The 14,059-nt window shown below is 36.7% G+C and overlaps 2 protein-coding genes across 5 annotated transcripts; both read left to right on the top strand.

The window, feature by feature from the left end:
• Positions 1 to 660: 660 nt before the first annotated feature.
• Positions 661 to 3,513, top strand: LOC126796602 (putative pectinesterase/pectinesterase inhibitor 45). The gene is made up of 3 exons (XM_050523364.1): positions 661 to 1,935; positions 2,028 to 2,188; positions 2,326 to 3,513. The coding sequence occupies exons 1-3, from the start codon at positions 1,004 to 1,006 to the stop codon at positions 3,024 to 3,026; spliced, it is 1,794 nt and encodes a 597-aa protein (XP_050379321.1). The 5' UTR covers positions 661 to 1,003; the 3' UTR covers positions 3,027 to 3,513.
• A 4,783-nt stretch (positions 3,514 to 8,296) lies between these two features.
• On the top strand, positions 8,297 to 11,240 carry LOC126796666 (serine/threonine-protein phosphatase 7-like). 4 transcript variants are annotated; one of them, XM_050523413.1, is made up of 4 exons: positions 8,297 to 8,399; positions 8,839 to 10,084; positions 10,711 to 10,803; positions 10,901 to 11,240. In XM_050523413.1, the coding sequence occupies exons 2-4, from the start codon at positions 9,998 to 10,000 to the stop codon at positions 10,979 to 10,981; spliced, it is 261 nt and encodes an 86-aa protein (XP_050379370.1). In that variant the 5' UTR covers positions 8,297 to 8,399; positions 8,839 to 9,997; the 3' UTR covers positions 10,982 to 11,240. The 4 variants fall into 4 exon arrangements, 1 of the variants encoding a protein (XP_050379370.1); XR_007672422.1 differs by lacking the exons at positions 10,711 to 10,803; positions 10,901 to 11,240 and having other exon boundaries at positions 8,839 to 9,561; positions 9,949 to 10,676; XR_007672421.1 differs by lacking the exons at positions 10,711 to 10,803; positions 10,901 to 11,240 and having other exon boundaries at positions 8,839 to 9,561; positions 9,938 to 10,676.
• Positions 11,241 to 14,059: the final 2,819 nt, after the last annotated feature.

Genomic DNA, 14,059 nt, shown 5'->3' with positions numbered 1-14,059 from the left:
TGGGGATTAGCATATTCGAAATGTTTACTATGAATATTTTTTTTTTCTGTTTGTGGTGAAGATTGAGTGAATTTTACATTTACGTTGGTTATAATACTGAGGTATAAACTTGTTATGTTATATTCAAGTCGACTGAGTCATGTTGTGGACTCAGTTTCAATACACTGTTATGATAAAATAATTTCAATATATTTGAGATTGTTTTAGAGTTTTCATGGCTTCGAATTTGAATTTTTATCATTCGAATTTTATGACTGTGACATTATGTATCTATTGTAACAATGTGATAATCTACCATGGTAAAATATGATTGTTCTAACATTATGTTGAATTCTTCCTCAATTAAGCCTGATTCTCTGCCAAAATGATTTCCTATTTGTGCGATCACGTATTCATTGTATTCAATGCAGATTGTCAACTGTATAGCTGTAGTATAATCAGTGGTGTATCATGTATAATGCAGACCTTGTGATGAGTTAAGATCAATGGAAATTTTTATTCTACACATTATATGTAATGTGGAGATGTAATTGTCAAATATACATATATATGATACAAGAGTAGACATGAGTTCGTTATAGCTTTAATAAGAACCTCAGAGAGAAGAGAGCCTAGAATTGATTGACAGAAGTGAACTATGTTTCATATATAGTTTTTGAGTGTGGTAGAAAAGTAATTTGGGGAAGTTGAATTGTGGAGGAAAGAATTCGCGGGTAGTTGTGGTTGGAAAGGAAAGGACATTAGCTGCCATCTACAACTAATTTGAGAAAAAAAAATAGAACACCTAAAAACTCTCCTGACCAGACCTCTTGTGTCAATTGCCAAAATAATAATGGGACTCAAATTTCATACAGAAAGAACAGAGGGATAAGGAGAGGAAATTTTGGTTGAAGCTGTAGCATCTTCCTCTTTTCATCTCTTTCGCATCGTATTCCCACTGTGTTGTGTGTGGCTGGCTTGAATTGTTAAGGCAGAGGTTACTCTGCCTTAGCCACCCTCAGCAATGGCATTCCAGGATTTCGACCAGATAACTGAGCGCCGAAAGGCCGAGAATGCCCGTAAGTTCAAGAGGAGGATTCTCATCGCAGTTATTGCGGTAATCCTCCTGATTGGAATTATCGTTGGAGCCATATTCGTTGTGAACAAACTGAAGACGGACAAGGCAACCAAAAAAGCTAGCAAACCTGCTTCACCATCACCAAAGAGAGACCGGCCAGATAATAATGCACCCCCTCCAAACGATAAGCCAGCAACTGCTAGCAAGATTGTGGAGCAGATGTGCGGATCAACTGATTACCAGGACAAGTGCAAGGAAGTCTTCTCAGTTAAGAAGGAACCTGTCTCCAAACCGAAAGAAGTCATCAAGGCCATCATATCTGGAGCATCAGATGAGGCCAAGAGTGCCTTTACCAAAGCCGGCGAGCTCAGTTTTGAGAAAGAGGAAGAGAAGCAAGCCTTTGAGGATTGCAAGACACTCTTTGATGACGCCAAGGAAGAACTAGAAGAATCAGTGTATCAAGTTGGCAACACTACCAGTTCTGGAAAAATGAGGATTGGTCTCATGAACAGTTGGTTGAGTGCGGTCATATCGTATGGGCAAACATGCATAGATGGGTTTCCTGATGGAGATGCAAAGTCTAAACTAACCAAGACGTTGGAGGCCACCAAGGAGCTCACTAGCAATTCCCTTGCTGTGATTTCACTACTTTCCGAAGTAAAGGTACCTGGCACTGAAGCATCATCAGGTTCATCACGTCGTCTTCTGGCACAGAACAAGGATGGCTTTCCTTCCTGGCTGACCCATGACGAGCGAAGGGTGCTGAAGAGAAACGATGAAAAGCCCACACCTAATGTCACCGTGGCGAAAGATGGCAGTGGAAACTACCAATCTATTAGTGAAGCATTGTCGGCCATGCCTGAAAACTACGAAGGAAGGTCAGTGTTGTGTTGTTTACTTCCTTTATGCATAGAGTGGTGTCATAAAGTGCATCATGTGTTTACACAGTTGTGTGCTTATGGCAATACAGGTATATCATCTATGTCAAAGAAGGAGTCTATGATGAGAGTGTGACTGTGACAAAGAAGATGCCAAATGTTACCATATATGGTGATGGATCACAGAAGAGCATCATCACTGGGAATCAGAACACTGCAGATGGAGTTAGATTTTTGAAAACTGCAACTTTTGGTACGGCTCAAAAAATAACATCATAATGGGTGCTCCACTTAATGCCAGTAGAACATTGGGTGTAAGCTTACCTCATTACCATGTTATAGCAATAATATACACAATCTTGCTCATTCTTTTTCAACTTTGTACTGCAGTGGCCATAGGAGAAGGTTTCATTGCAAAGTCCATGGGATTCAGAAACACAGCTGGTAGTGCCAAGCAACAGGCAGTGGCAGCCAGAGTCGTAGCAGACCGTGCAGTATTCCTCAACTGCCGATTTGAAGGGTACCAAAACACACTGTTTGTACAGGCTCATAGGCAATTTTATAAAAGCTCCGTTGTTTCTGGCACCATTGATTTTATCATTGGTGATGCTGCTGCTATCTTTCAGAACTGCTTAATTTATATCCGGAAACCTCAGGAAAACAACTCTAACACAGTTACAGCCCAAGGAAGAACGGACAAACGTGAAACCACGGGAATAGTGTTGCAAAATTGCAAAATCTTACCGGACAAAGATTTTGAGTCTGACAAATCTCAATTTAAGAGTTATCTTGGGAGGCCGTGGAAGGAGTACTCAAGAACCATAGTGATGGAGTCTACAATAGACAATGTGATTGACCAAGAAGGTTGGAAAGAGATGGATGGAGATTTCGGAAAAAAGACTCTATTTTATGGTGAGTATAACAACAACGGAGACGGGTCCAAGACTGATAACAGAGTAAAATGGCCTGGTGTCAAGGTACTCAACAAGGATGAGGCTATGCAATTTACCGTAGGTCCTTTCTTGAAAGGGAATGCTTGGCTCAAGAATAACAATGGTGTTCCTGTTCGATTTGGCCTATTTGATAACTAGCTAAGGGCTTCATTTTCATATACCAAAGTGATCAGAATTTCAAGAAAGATTCGTGGAAGCATATGTGTGTCGAACGTAACTGATGTTGTCAATTTTTCTTATATCAGACGGATGATCATCCAGGCAGAGAAATTGACATCCTGTTGTATCTTGCTACACACTAATATACATTAGCCTTACCATAAAAATGATTACGTGCAACAGATGTTCGTTTTGTAGAAACCTAAGAAATGCTAGCGAGGTGGTACTCGTACTCAAACATTGGATGCTAGGTTTCGGAGTTTTCAGAACTTTGTCACAAAGGGTTGTAAGTTGAAAGAGTGTATTTTGTTGCTGCAAAGTAGAAAATGGATCCTCATTTTTCTACTTTTTTGTTTTGTTGGTAAAGCTCAGTTTCAATCAAAATCCCAGTTTTCTCTCTCTTCTGTGTTTTAAGTTCAACAACAAAAACACGAGATATAATAACCCTTGGATTACAATACAAGGTCATAACGTCATATCAAGACGCAAACACTGAAACACAAACAGAGAAAGATCATATCATTGAAGGCCAATTTCAGTGTAGTAACTAAACTATGAATCTATGATGACTATGAACCAATAACCCATTTTGGATTGGTAGGCAGCCAACCAGTTCACAGCTTTGAACATGCAGAAGATGTATGAAACTTGAACACAATTGAATCAATAAAGCTTCTACTTTCAGCAAATATAACCTTCAAATTTCTACCTTTCTTATTCTCGCATTGAATGGGTATGAAATTCAGTAACTATAACTACTCATAACAATAAAAAAAAGGTACATCTGTTGTACAACATACATCAAGATCTAAAGGTGATAGAGATGGAAGAATATAATGCATGTGGAGGTGGTAGTATGATTGTGTGATAGATACAGCTGCTTTATCTTATACAGCAGCAGCGCACCCTAGAATTTTTCATAAAAAGACAGAGACTTGCTTTTTTCCTAAAAGAATCATGCTCGATAAACTTAAAGCAGAAACCTTTTTCTTTGAAGTGATAGATATAGTAAGAGGAGGCTTACAAATTGGGGGTGTTGAAGCATCATGAGTCACAGGTAGTCAATATTGTTTTGCGTACAACTTGGTAACTCTGCAGTTCAAATGCTTAGACCAGATTAGGGGTGGACAAACTGACCCGAAAACTGAAAAAAACCGGACCCGAACCCAAACCGAATCCGAACAAACCGAAACTCGAATCAAACCGAACCGAAAATAAAAAAATCGAACCGAACTGATTCTATTTGGGTTGGGTTTTGGGTTCAGTCCCTTAGAAACCGAACCGACCCGAACAACCCGAAGTCAATGGTCAACGTTACAAAACGACATTATTTTGTCATATTTATAATTTTACATTATTATTATTTTTTAAATAAAAAAATAGTGTGGTCGGCCTCACACCCGCACATAATTTCTAACATAATTGACCTAATATATAAGAGGCACATTATTTAGCCGTCTTGCTTCCTTCATAATGCGATAAGTATATTTTAAACCTAATATAAATGTTATGATACATTAGTTGACACTTAGGAAATCGACAACTCTAATTCGAAATATGATCGATCGACACCAGCATATATGATTGGTATATATATTTAGGGACCCCGTAAAAATTTCGTCCGTTTTGGACATGGTTTGACCGTTCGTACCTACGGTTAACTGAAAAATAGGCGTTTTCACATATTGAAACCCTATTAACCGGGGCTTTGCCAAATATATTTCTTTAGTGCGACCGCGCATGATAGGTAACAAAAATTAGGTGATTTCAGATATGCAAATGGCTTTCGGCGTTCGCATATTTGTAATAGGTCATCCCTTATGGCATAATAGTGGTGTTTTCGATTTACCAAAAATTCTGACGGTTAAATGAGGTCAGAATTGGATGAAATTTTTATAGGGTCACTAAATATATATACCGATCACATCGGCTGGTGTCGATCGATCCCTAGAAGTTTCCTTCATATAGTCGCTTCATAATGTGATAGTTTTATTTTAAACCTAATATAAAGGTTATGATACATTAGTTGACACTTAGGTGATCGTCAACTCTAATTCGAAATATGGTTGATCGACACTAGCAGATGTGATTGGTATATATATTTAGGGACACCGTAAAAATTTTGTCCATTTTAGACATGGTTTGACCGTTCGTACCTACGGTCAACCAAAAAAGAGGCGTTTTCACATAATAAAACCTCATTGAACGGGGCTTTGCCAAATAGATTTCTTCAGTGCGACCGCACATGATAAGTAACAAAAATTAGGTGATTTCAGATATGCAAACGGCTTTCGGCGTTCGCATATTTGTAATAGGTCCTCCCTTATGGCATAATAGTGATGTTTTCGATTTACCAAAAATTCCGACGGTTAAATGAGGTCCGAATTGGATGAAATTTTTATAGGGTCACTAAATATATATAACGATCACATTGGCTGGTGTCGATCGATCCTTAGAAGTTTCCTTCATATAGTCGCTTCATAATGCGATAGTTTTATTTTAAACCTAATATAAAGGTTATGATACATTAGTTGACACTTAGGTGATCGTCAACTCTAATTCGAAATATGGTTGATCGACACCAGCAGATGTGATTGGTATATATATTAAGGGACCCCGTAAAAATTTCGTCCATTTTGGACATGGTTTGACCGTTCGTACCTACGGTCAACCAAAAAAGAGGCGTTTTCATATAATAAAACCTCATTGACCGGGGCTTTGCCAAATAGATTTCTTCAGTGCGACCGCGCAAGATATGTAACAAAAATTAGGTGACTTCAGATATGCAAACGGCTTTCGGCGTTCGCATCTTTGTAATGGATTCTCCTTTAGGACAAATTAGTGGTGTTTTCAGTTTACCGGAAATTCTGACGGTCAAACTAGGTCCGAATAGGATGAAATTTTTTCATGGTCACTAAATATATATACTGATCACATCGGATGGTGTCGATCGATCCTTAAAAGTTTCCTTCATATAGTCGCTTCATAATGCGATAGTTTTATTATAAATCTAATATAAAGGTATGATACATTAGTGGACACTTCAACAATCGATAACTCAAGTTCGAAATATGGTCGATCGACACCACCAGATGTGATCAATATATATATTTAGGGAACCCGTAAAAATTTCGTCCGATTTGGATATTGATTGATCGTCCATACTTATGGTAAAAAAAAAGGCGTTTTGACATATTAAAATCCTCATTGACCGGGGCTTTGCCAAATGGATTTTTTTGGTGCGACCGCACACAATCGGTGACAAAAATTAGGTGATTTCATATATGCAAACGACTTTTAGTGTTCGCATATTGGTAATGGGTCTTCCCTTATGACATATTAGTGTTGTTTTCGGGTAAAACCCCATCGGACTTGCGGGCCTCGGCGAGCTTTTCAGATCCACGGGCTAAATGATGAGGCATAATTCAATTAGGTATGAAATAATCATTAGACTATTAGTTTTTCATCTTTATGTTAAATTTTGTACTTTTAAAATTAATATATAATATTACGTATTTTACATACGGGTAAAACCGAAAAAAAAAAACCGAACTGAACCGAACCGAATTTAAAATTTGGGTTGGGTTATGGGTTTTGTTCAAAACCGAACCGAATAGACCCGTGTCCACTCCTAGACCAGATGTGAACGACTGTTTTGCTTGTTATTAGTTTTTAGTTTAGCTATGTGGGCCAGGGGTTTGTTTTCGTGTATTTAGCCCAATCCACTTGAACTATCTTTCATCCTTTTTCATTGATTAATTATTTTTTAAAATGAAATTTGCACTCTCAATTTTACAATCCACACTTCTTATTCTCTTTTTAGTGACTTCTCTTTTATTTTTAATTTTTAGTGACATACGTTTTTATCTCTTTAATTATAAATTTTTTAACTAAATATAGAAATGATGAGTGTAGATTGTAAAATGAGAATTGCAAATTTCACTCCTTTTTTTAGCAAACTTTTCATTTGAAAGTGAAACTGTCATTGAAGTTGGGATAATTCAAGATATTTTAATCACTTCAAGATATTAACGTAATTTATAATTCCTAACTTCCTACTACCTACGGATAATTATAATTCATAACTTCATACCACCCATGGTTCGTTTTCCACAATTATCACTAAATTTTACTTATTTTATTTTTTATCTTACAACTATTTTCGTTTATTTGTGAGAGTAATGATTTCAAGTGTAGATCCATAAGTTCTTAATTTGGTAGTACTTTCTTCTCCCGACTTTATTAATAGTAGAGATAAATAAAACAGATATATGAACTAGTTTGATATTGCTGCAACTTTTTAAAAAAATTGCTATACTATGCTGCAAAAAAATCAACTTTGAACTAAAACAAGTTGGTGTTTGACAAATATTATTTTTACAAGTACGGTCGATAAACAATTGTTTGGTAAATTCTTAATAAAATTGTTGTAGATATGGTCAATGATAAAAAAATGACATGATTTTATTTTAACATATTGAGGATGATTATAAATAAGAGAGTTATTTGAGATTTTACAGAAAAATATTCACACTTATTGAGCTTTTAGTAAAAGCAATTTCTAAAAGCAACCTGAAACAAGTTGCTTCTAAAAGTTGACACGGTGAATTTTCTGTTTTTTTTCATCTGAATTTACCAAATACTATGAATTTTAAAAATCGACATAGAAACTGTTTTTGTTTTTTGGAAAAAAAACTTGCGTACAAACTAGTATATATGCTGCGTCCAAACTCTCATTTATTTGCACAATTTGGGAATATAAATACATGATTTTAACCGTTCAAATGTAAATTAAATTAATAGAGATCATGTTTGCAAAACATTGATGTAAACAAAAATCGTCTTCATAATCGATTGCATCAAACAAATTGACGGTTGATCATGAGACTATTAACTTTCACCATAATCGTTCATTTGTTTGATGCAATCGACAAAGTAAACGATTTTTGTTTATGTTGATTTTTTATAGAAATGATCTTTAGTAATAAATTAAACTTTTAAATAGTTAAAATCATGTATTTATATTTCTAAAATATACAAATAAATAAGAGTTTGAACGTACACGTTCATACTAGTTTGAAACTGTACTAAATTAGATCTAAAACAGTTAACTAAATAATTAAGACGGGCTTGACGAAATCTTAGGTTGTAAAAAAAAAATATATCTTAGGTGGCTAGTTTATGTGGTCCAGCCTTATTTGGAAATGAAAAATGAAAAACCAAAATCCAATACAAAACAAGACTCGACAAATGGTCGGGTTATGTTCCAAGCTCTAAGACAGCCGCTCTTACGGAGTTCCGACTTCCGACGACGGAAAGAGGAGGCTGGGTTTGCTAGTCGTCTTCGATCAGGTTTCCGTTTTCTCTTGTGTGCTTGTTTGATGCTTCATTTTTACTGGTTAGCTGTTTATAACTCATTTGAATTCATTAACTTGAACATTTGAATCCAAGTTTAAGTTTGCTCGTATCTGCAACTTTGATGCTTTATTTGCTGGGTTGAGGTCTTTCTTGGAAACCTATGTCCTTTTACTGCTTGGTTTTCACTTTTTCGGCTATTTTTTTGCTTTAATTGCTCGCTGCATTTCTTTGTTTGTTCAATGCTTTATTGGGTGGTTTTCATTGGGTTTTGTTGGAGTTGGAGTTGAGGAATTTTGAGCTCCTTTTGCTTTGTTATACATCTGCTTGTTTTAGTTGTATTATTGAGTTACTTGTGAGGTGATTGTCATTCATAATGAAAGCATAAGCTGTTTACAACTCATTTGACTTCATCAACTTGTACATTTGAATTTAGATGTGCAGAAGCTATGAGTACTGAAGAAGCACCTGGATCTGTTGATGCGGACAGTGGTAGTGGATTTGCTGATACTGCAACCAAGGTGATTGATGATAGAGCACCCTTGTGGAAATATGTGGAGAAGCAGGAGAAGAAGGGAGGATATTACAAATGGAAATGTAATTTCTGCCATACGGTCTTCAACAGCTCGTACACTAAAGTACGTATTCATTTGTTGAAAGAAAATTCAACGGAGATTCGAAACTGCGCCAAGGTTACTGATGATGCTTATAATGAGATGTCTAGATTGGTGCAAGAGTGCAAAGATAGGTTAGATTCTAGAAAAGTTCATATAAAACCATCATCAAGATGCACTCGAGGGACTTCATCCAGTAGGAGCAGTGAAGTTGTTGATTACTTGCTACAGAAGCAGAAGTTGACTGAGAAGATTGAAGGGGTACTACGGCGAGCTGATGCAGATATGCAGTGGTGGAAATTGGGTTGTGAGGAACATAATGTGCTGATGAACGAAATGAAGAAGTTGGAGAATGAAAAAAAGGACTTAGAGGAAGTTATACGGCAACAGAATATATTGATACAACAATTGGACAAGGACATATCTGATTATCAGCAGGGAAAGGGGAAGAAAGAGGGTGGGAGAGAGGACGGTGAGTGTGTTGGAAAATAGAAGCACATGATATGACCTCCTCTCCCTGCAGGGTACCGAGGACTTGAGGAGAGGTTAGAAACAAAGGGGATTACATTGATCATCCTGTATGCCATAGCTTTTAACAAAAACTCTAATGTCTTGTGTCAAAATTTCTGATCATAGGCAATGAAAGTTGAGTTGTTGTTTTCAAAATGTATGTTAAGGTGGGAAATGTGTTGATTTTTACCTGTAGATTTTCTGGTTTGTATTTAGTCATGTTCACTTTAGATCTTGCTATTTGATACTGCAATGTGACTCCCAATCAAGGCATGATTGAGGGTATACTGCATCGATAGGGAATATTCTTTAAGTTTCTCATATTCTACACTAATGATTTCTTTATGTTGCTCATGTATCAGTAAAATGCAACACTGAAATTGTGGTTATTCTACCTTGTTAAAACTTCAGTTGATTATCAGATCGCATGAAGGCCCTGATGCACGTGAGTAGAGGCCTGGTCTTGGAGGAATGGATAAAGGGTACACCATAGATCACGTCGTAGAGTCTGGGAAGCTCATTATTTTATTTAGTGCGCCAGATTATCCACAATTTCAGGTGTTCAGGATTTGATGATTATTATACTTCAAGTCTATAAGTTGAGTTCTAAGTGAAGTTCTTGCATGTGTTTGGAAACAGTTATGGGCAGTTTGGCACTCTTCTATTTAAAAATTTTATAAAGAAATTTGAGCATAAAATAATTTCACTTGAAACAAATTTTTCTTTCAGCTTCTTAATTTATTCTTTTCAGGATGGAAATATCTTATCTTAACACCTCTCATATGTTAGGCTTCAAATGCATCTTTTCTTATGAGATGCCAGATCATGCATATTGGGGAAATCAGAACCTGATCGCATCATTAGTAGGATGTGGTTGTGAAGTGATAATTACCATAATTTTCTCGTTTTGAATTATATATGAAAGGTACTCTAAATTATGTTAACCTTATCTGATCATAATTCGAATCTTTGAATTATATGAAAGGTACTCTAAATTAATACTTGAGAGAAAGGATTCACACATAACTGACCAGCAATTTGATCTGCCGATTTAAGTTATAAGTTAAATATTCGCCAATTTGTTGATTGAAATTGTGGTTCCCTTGGTGTTGTGGGAGTACCGTCTCCAGTCTGTAAAGACATTTCTTTCATCACATTTTGATAACACTTTGTCTCCCCTGCAGGGTACTGAGGAGAGGTATAGAAATAAAGAGGCTTACATTAATTTTGATCATCCTGAATTTCATAGTTTTGAAGCAGTTACTCCAAGACCACAGGTATTGGTTATTATTGTATATCAATTGTAAGTTAATTGGTCTTGACAACTTTTCAGTTGGTTATAATGCGTTACATTGGCATTGCTTTGCATTGCAGGTAAAAGCATACTATGATAATGAAAATGCAATTGATTCTGATGAGGAGTTGGACTGGGCATCAATGGCAACCAGTCCTTGATGATCCCTCCATCAGCTGGTGTTCATCACAATATGTAAATTCGGTTGGAACTTCTCATTTAATTACCGTCGTGTTTGGATCTCACTAGGCTATACACCAAGACTAAAGGCGGGGGGTTTCTTGGTTTTATTGTGCGAATCTCTTTCTTTGTGATTTTTTTTTCTGATCTTAGGATATACAAAAGCCTTTCTAGTAATTGGTAGTGTAACACAATTCATACATGTGTTTGGAAACTGTTATTATTTCTGAAATAAATATTTCTTTCACATCATTCTTAATTCTCTCTCTTTTTTTTGGGATGGAAACTTACTGTCTTAACATCTCCACATGTAAACTATGGTTACTGGGACAAGAGTACACGAAGCGGGTGCTGCAAGCTAGACGGAAGATATCGATCAACTTTCATCGAAACCATAACTAGTACAATTCTTGATCATGCACGAGCTCGATCTCTTCTCCTAAAACCTGCATTTCACTTGGTGTTCCCTCTAATGTACTACTGAAGGAAACCGACGTGTAGATAGTGAGGTCGAGTAGTACTGTCGAACCACATGCGTAGAAGATGGAGTATGAAAGCAAGTTTTGCTCCATCTGCACTGCAAGCACTTTCGGAGGTTTCTGTTCTTACAATTCAATCTAGCATTTCTACAGAAACTACGTGCGCGTAATGTTCTCTCACAACTCACAATGTACGACTAAAGAGTTAGAATTACCAGCATTCCAATCAGAATGGTAAAACATAAGCAACTGGGTTTTGCCTAACCAGCTATAAACAGTCGAATCAGAAAATAGAGGGGCAATATCGTCTTTTCCATAACAAACTTGATAACCTCCGGCGGGTCACCCGGCATATATGGCACAGTCCCCAATGCCTCTTGGAGTTTTGTCTAGACGGATCACTGATTACAAGGAAACGTCAGGAAACACACCAAAGCCGTCGGAAATGCGACGAAAACGAGCGAACACGCTCTGAAAACGTTGGGAAAAGACATTTATACCCATAAGTAGGTATAAAAACCCGAGAAATAGAAAAGAGGAAACCTCGGCTCAAATCTTCAGAGGCAGCCCGCTCCAGGTATAGGGTTTTCTCCCTCTTCCTCTTCAATTACTCAGCTTCTGTCTACGTTCGGTAATATATTGAGTTGCATTTGAGCATGTAATTGTTTATATAAATCTTGTTGATGGTTTACAATCGACCTCACTTGACTTGACTTACATTATTTTCAGAAGTTTGAGGTCAATTTTACTGAGGTTGCTTGCTTGCTTGATTTGAGCTGAATTCTCAGTTGCTTGCTATCTTGTATTGAATATTCTGTATTGGGGTCAAGGTAGTGCCAGAATTTAAACTCTCAGCCTGTTTTTTTTTTGTGTTGTTTCTGATCACAGGCAAATGATAGTTGATGGTATTGAATTGTATGATGATTATCAAATTTAGATCTTCTTCTTTTTGTATTTCAACCTGTACACTTTTGATTTTGCATACTATTGATAGTGTAGTGTGACTGCCAATCAAGGCCTGAGTTGAAGGGAGTCAAGGGACAAGGCGTGACTTAAACCTTAATTTTTCTTTTGGTAAACCTTCTATATGTTCTCGGTTACTAGTGTTCCAACTGTTGTGATAGTTTCACAAGCATTTAGTATTTGGCTGGATGATGAATTCGACAAATTGTGGCAGTGATTGAGTCAGAGTTATGAGTTGGTTACTTATTGAAAGCAAGCGCTGGTATATAGATGGACCATGTGGAATCTGTCCATATATGTTGATAGTTACGCAATATCATAGGCATTTTGTGTAAATGAGAACCTCATCACATCTTTAGTAGGATGTTTTATTGAGCTGATATGACAATGTTTTCCTTTTGAGATAAGGTGTGGATTTTTTGGACTAGTTCCATCTGGAAATTCTTGCTCTCAGTATGGTTGTTATTCTGGCTTATCATGGGAGAACGGAAACAATTCGTTGGAGAACAATTCTAGTGGGACTGCGAGATTAAGGCTGAAAAATCTTCATTATTTATGAAAGTGCAACCTACTTGTTACTAAAAAAAAGAGCTTCAAACAAACCAAGGAATTAGGAAGGTGCACCATGCATATATGAAGGGTTGGCTGATATTTTAGCATATGCCTTTTCAGAATTCAGACCCATACATCGTATCATATTAAAATTCAATTCGCATTAGCTAAGTAAAGGTGGTAGAGGAGTTATTGGTTGAGGTAGTCAGGTAGAGTAGTAGCCAGTGACAGAAACAACGAAGCGGTACATGGATCAGTAATTAGCCTATGAAGCATTACTAATCAACTGTCAATAAGAAGAGAGAATCATAGGAAGCCTCAGTATCAATGTGCCACTAGCTATATCTTCCTTTCCTCTGATCAAACATCGTGTCAACCGAAGTACTAATACTTGTTGGTAAAACATGTCCTAAAATCAAAGGACATAACTACCCACATCCATCCTACAAGCTTGAGGCTATTTGCTACATTCTTAGCCTTAACTAAATCTGGTTTGTGTTTAGAGGTCTGCAGAAGTGCGGATGTATTAACTGCAGCTTATAATATTCCCAGACAAAAGTGAAAGTCCTGGCCGTGGAAGCTTTCATTTTCTTGGATGCATCGGTTAACGAGTATGGAGTATGCAAGTCATGAGAAAGTCTTCCTAATGTTCATAATGATGTGGCAAAGTTGTTACAATGTCAAGTTTTTACTGCAAGATGTAATAGTTAATTTCCCTTTTGTCACTCTTAAGTATAAATAGGGTTGTAGTCTTGTAACTTCTTTACGTTTTTGGCACTTACTGATAATCACAGAAAGCTTGTTCAGGTTCTCTTCTTTTCTTCATCTTCTTCCTTTTGCTCACTTAAGATTTCTAGGGTTTGTTATGGCTGCCATGTTATCAGCATCTAGCTCTTTTCAATTTGTAAAGTGAATTTATGTGTGTGTGTCCCGTCATTGCTACTCAAGCAGAAGAATAAATATTGCTCATCAGTAAGGTCTAACACATGATTAAAGTATTAAACCACAAGCTTATGTTAAGAGAAATTAGATTATGCTCAAACCCAGAATAGCTGCAACATCTAA

The sequence above is a fragment of the Argentina anserina genome, chromosome 1 (genome assembly GCF_933775445.1).
Source record: "Argentina anserina chromosome 1, drPotAnse1.1, whole genome shotgun sequence".
Classification (NCBI taxonomy): Eukaryota; Viridiplantae; Streptophyta; class Magnoliopsida; order Rosales; family Rosaceae; genus Argentina; species Argentina anserina.
The sequence above is the reverse complement of the archived record's forward strand: the minus strand, read 5'-3'. Positions and strand labels throughout refer to the sequence as shown.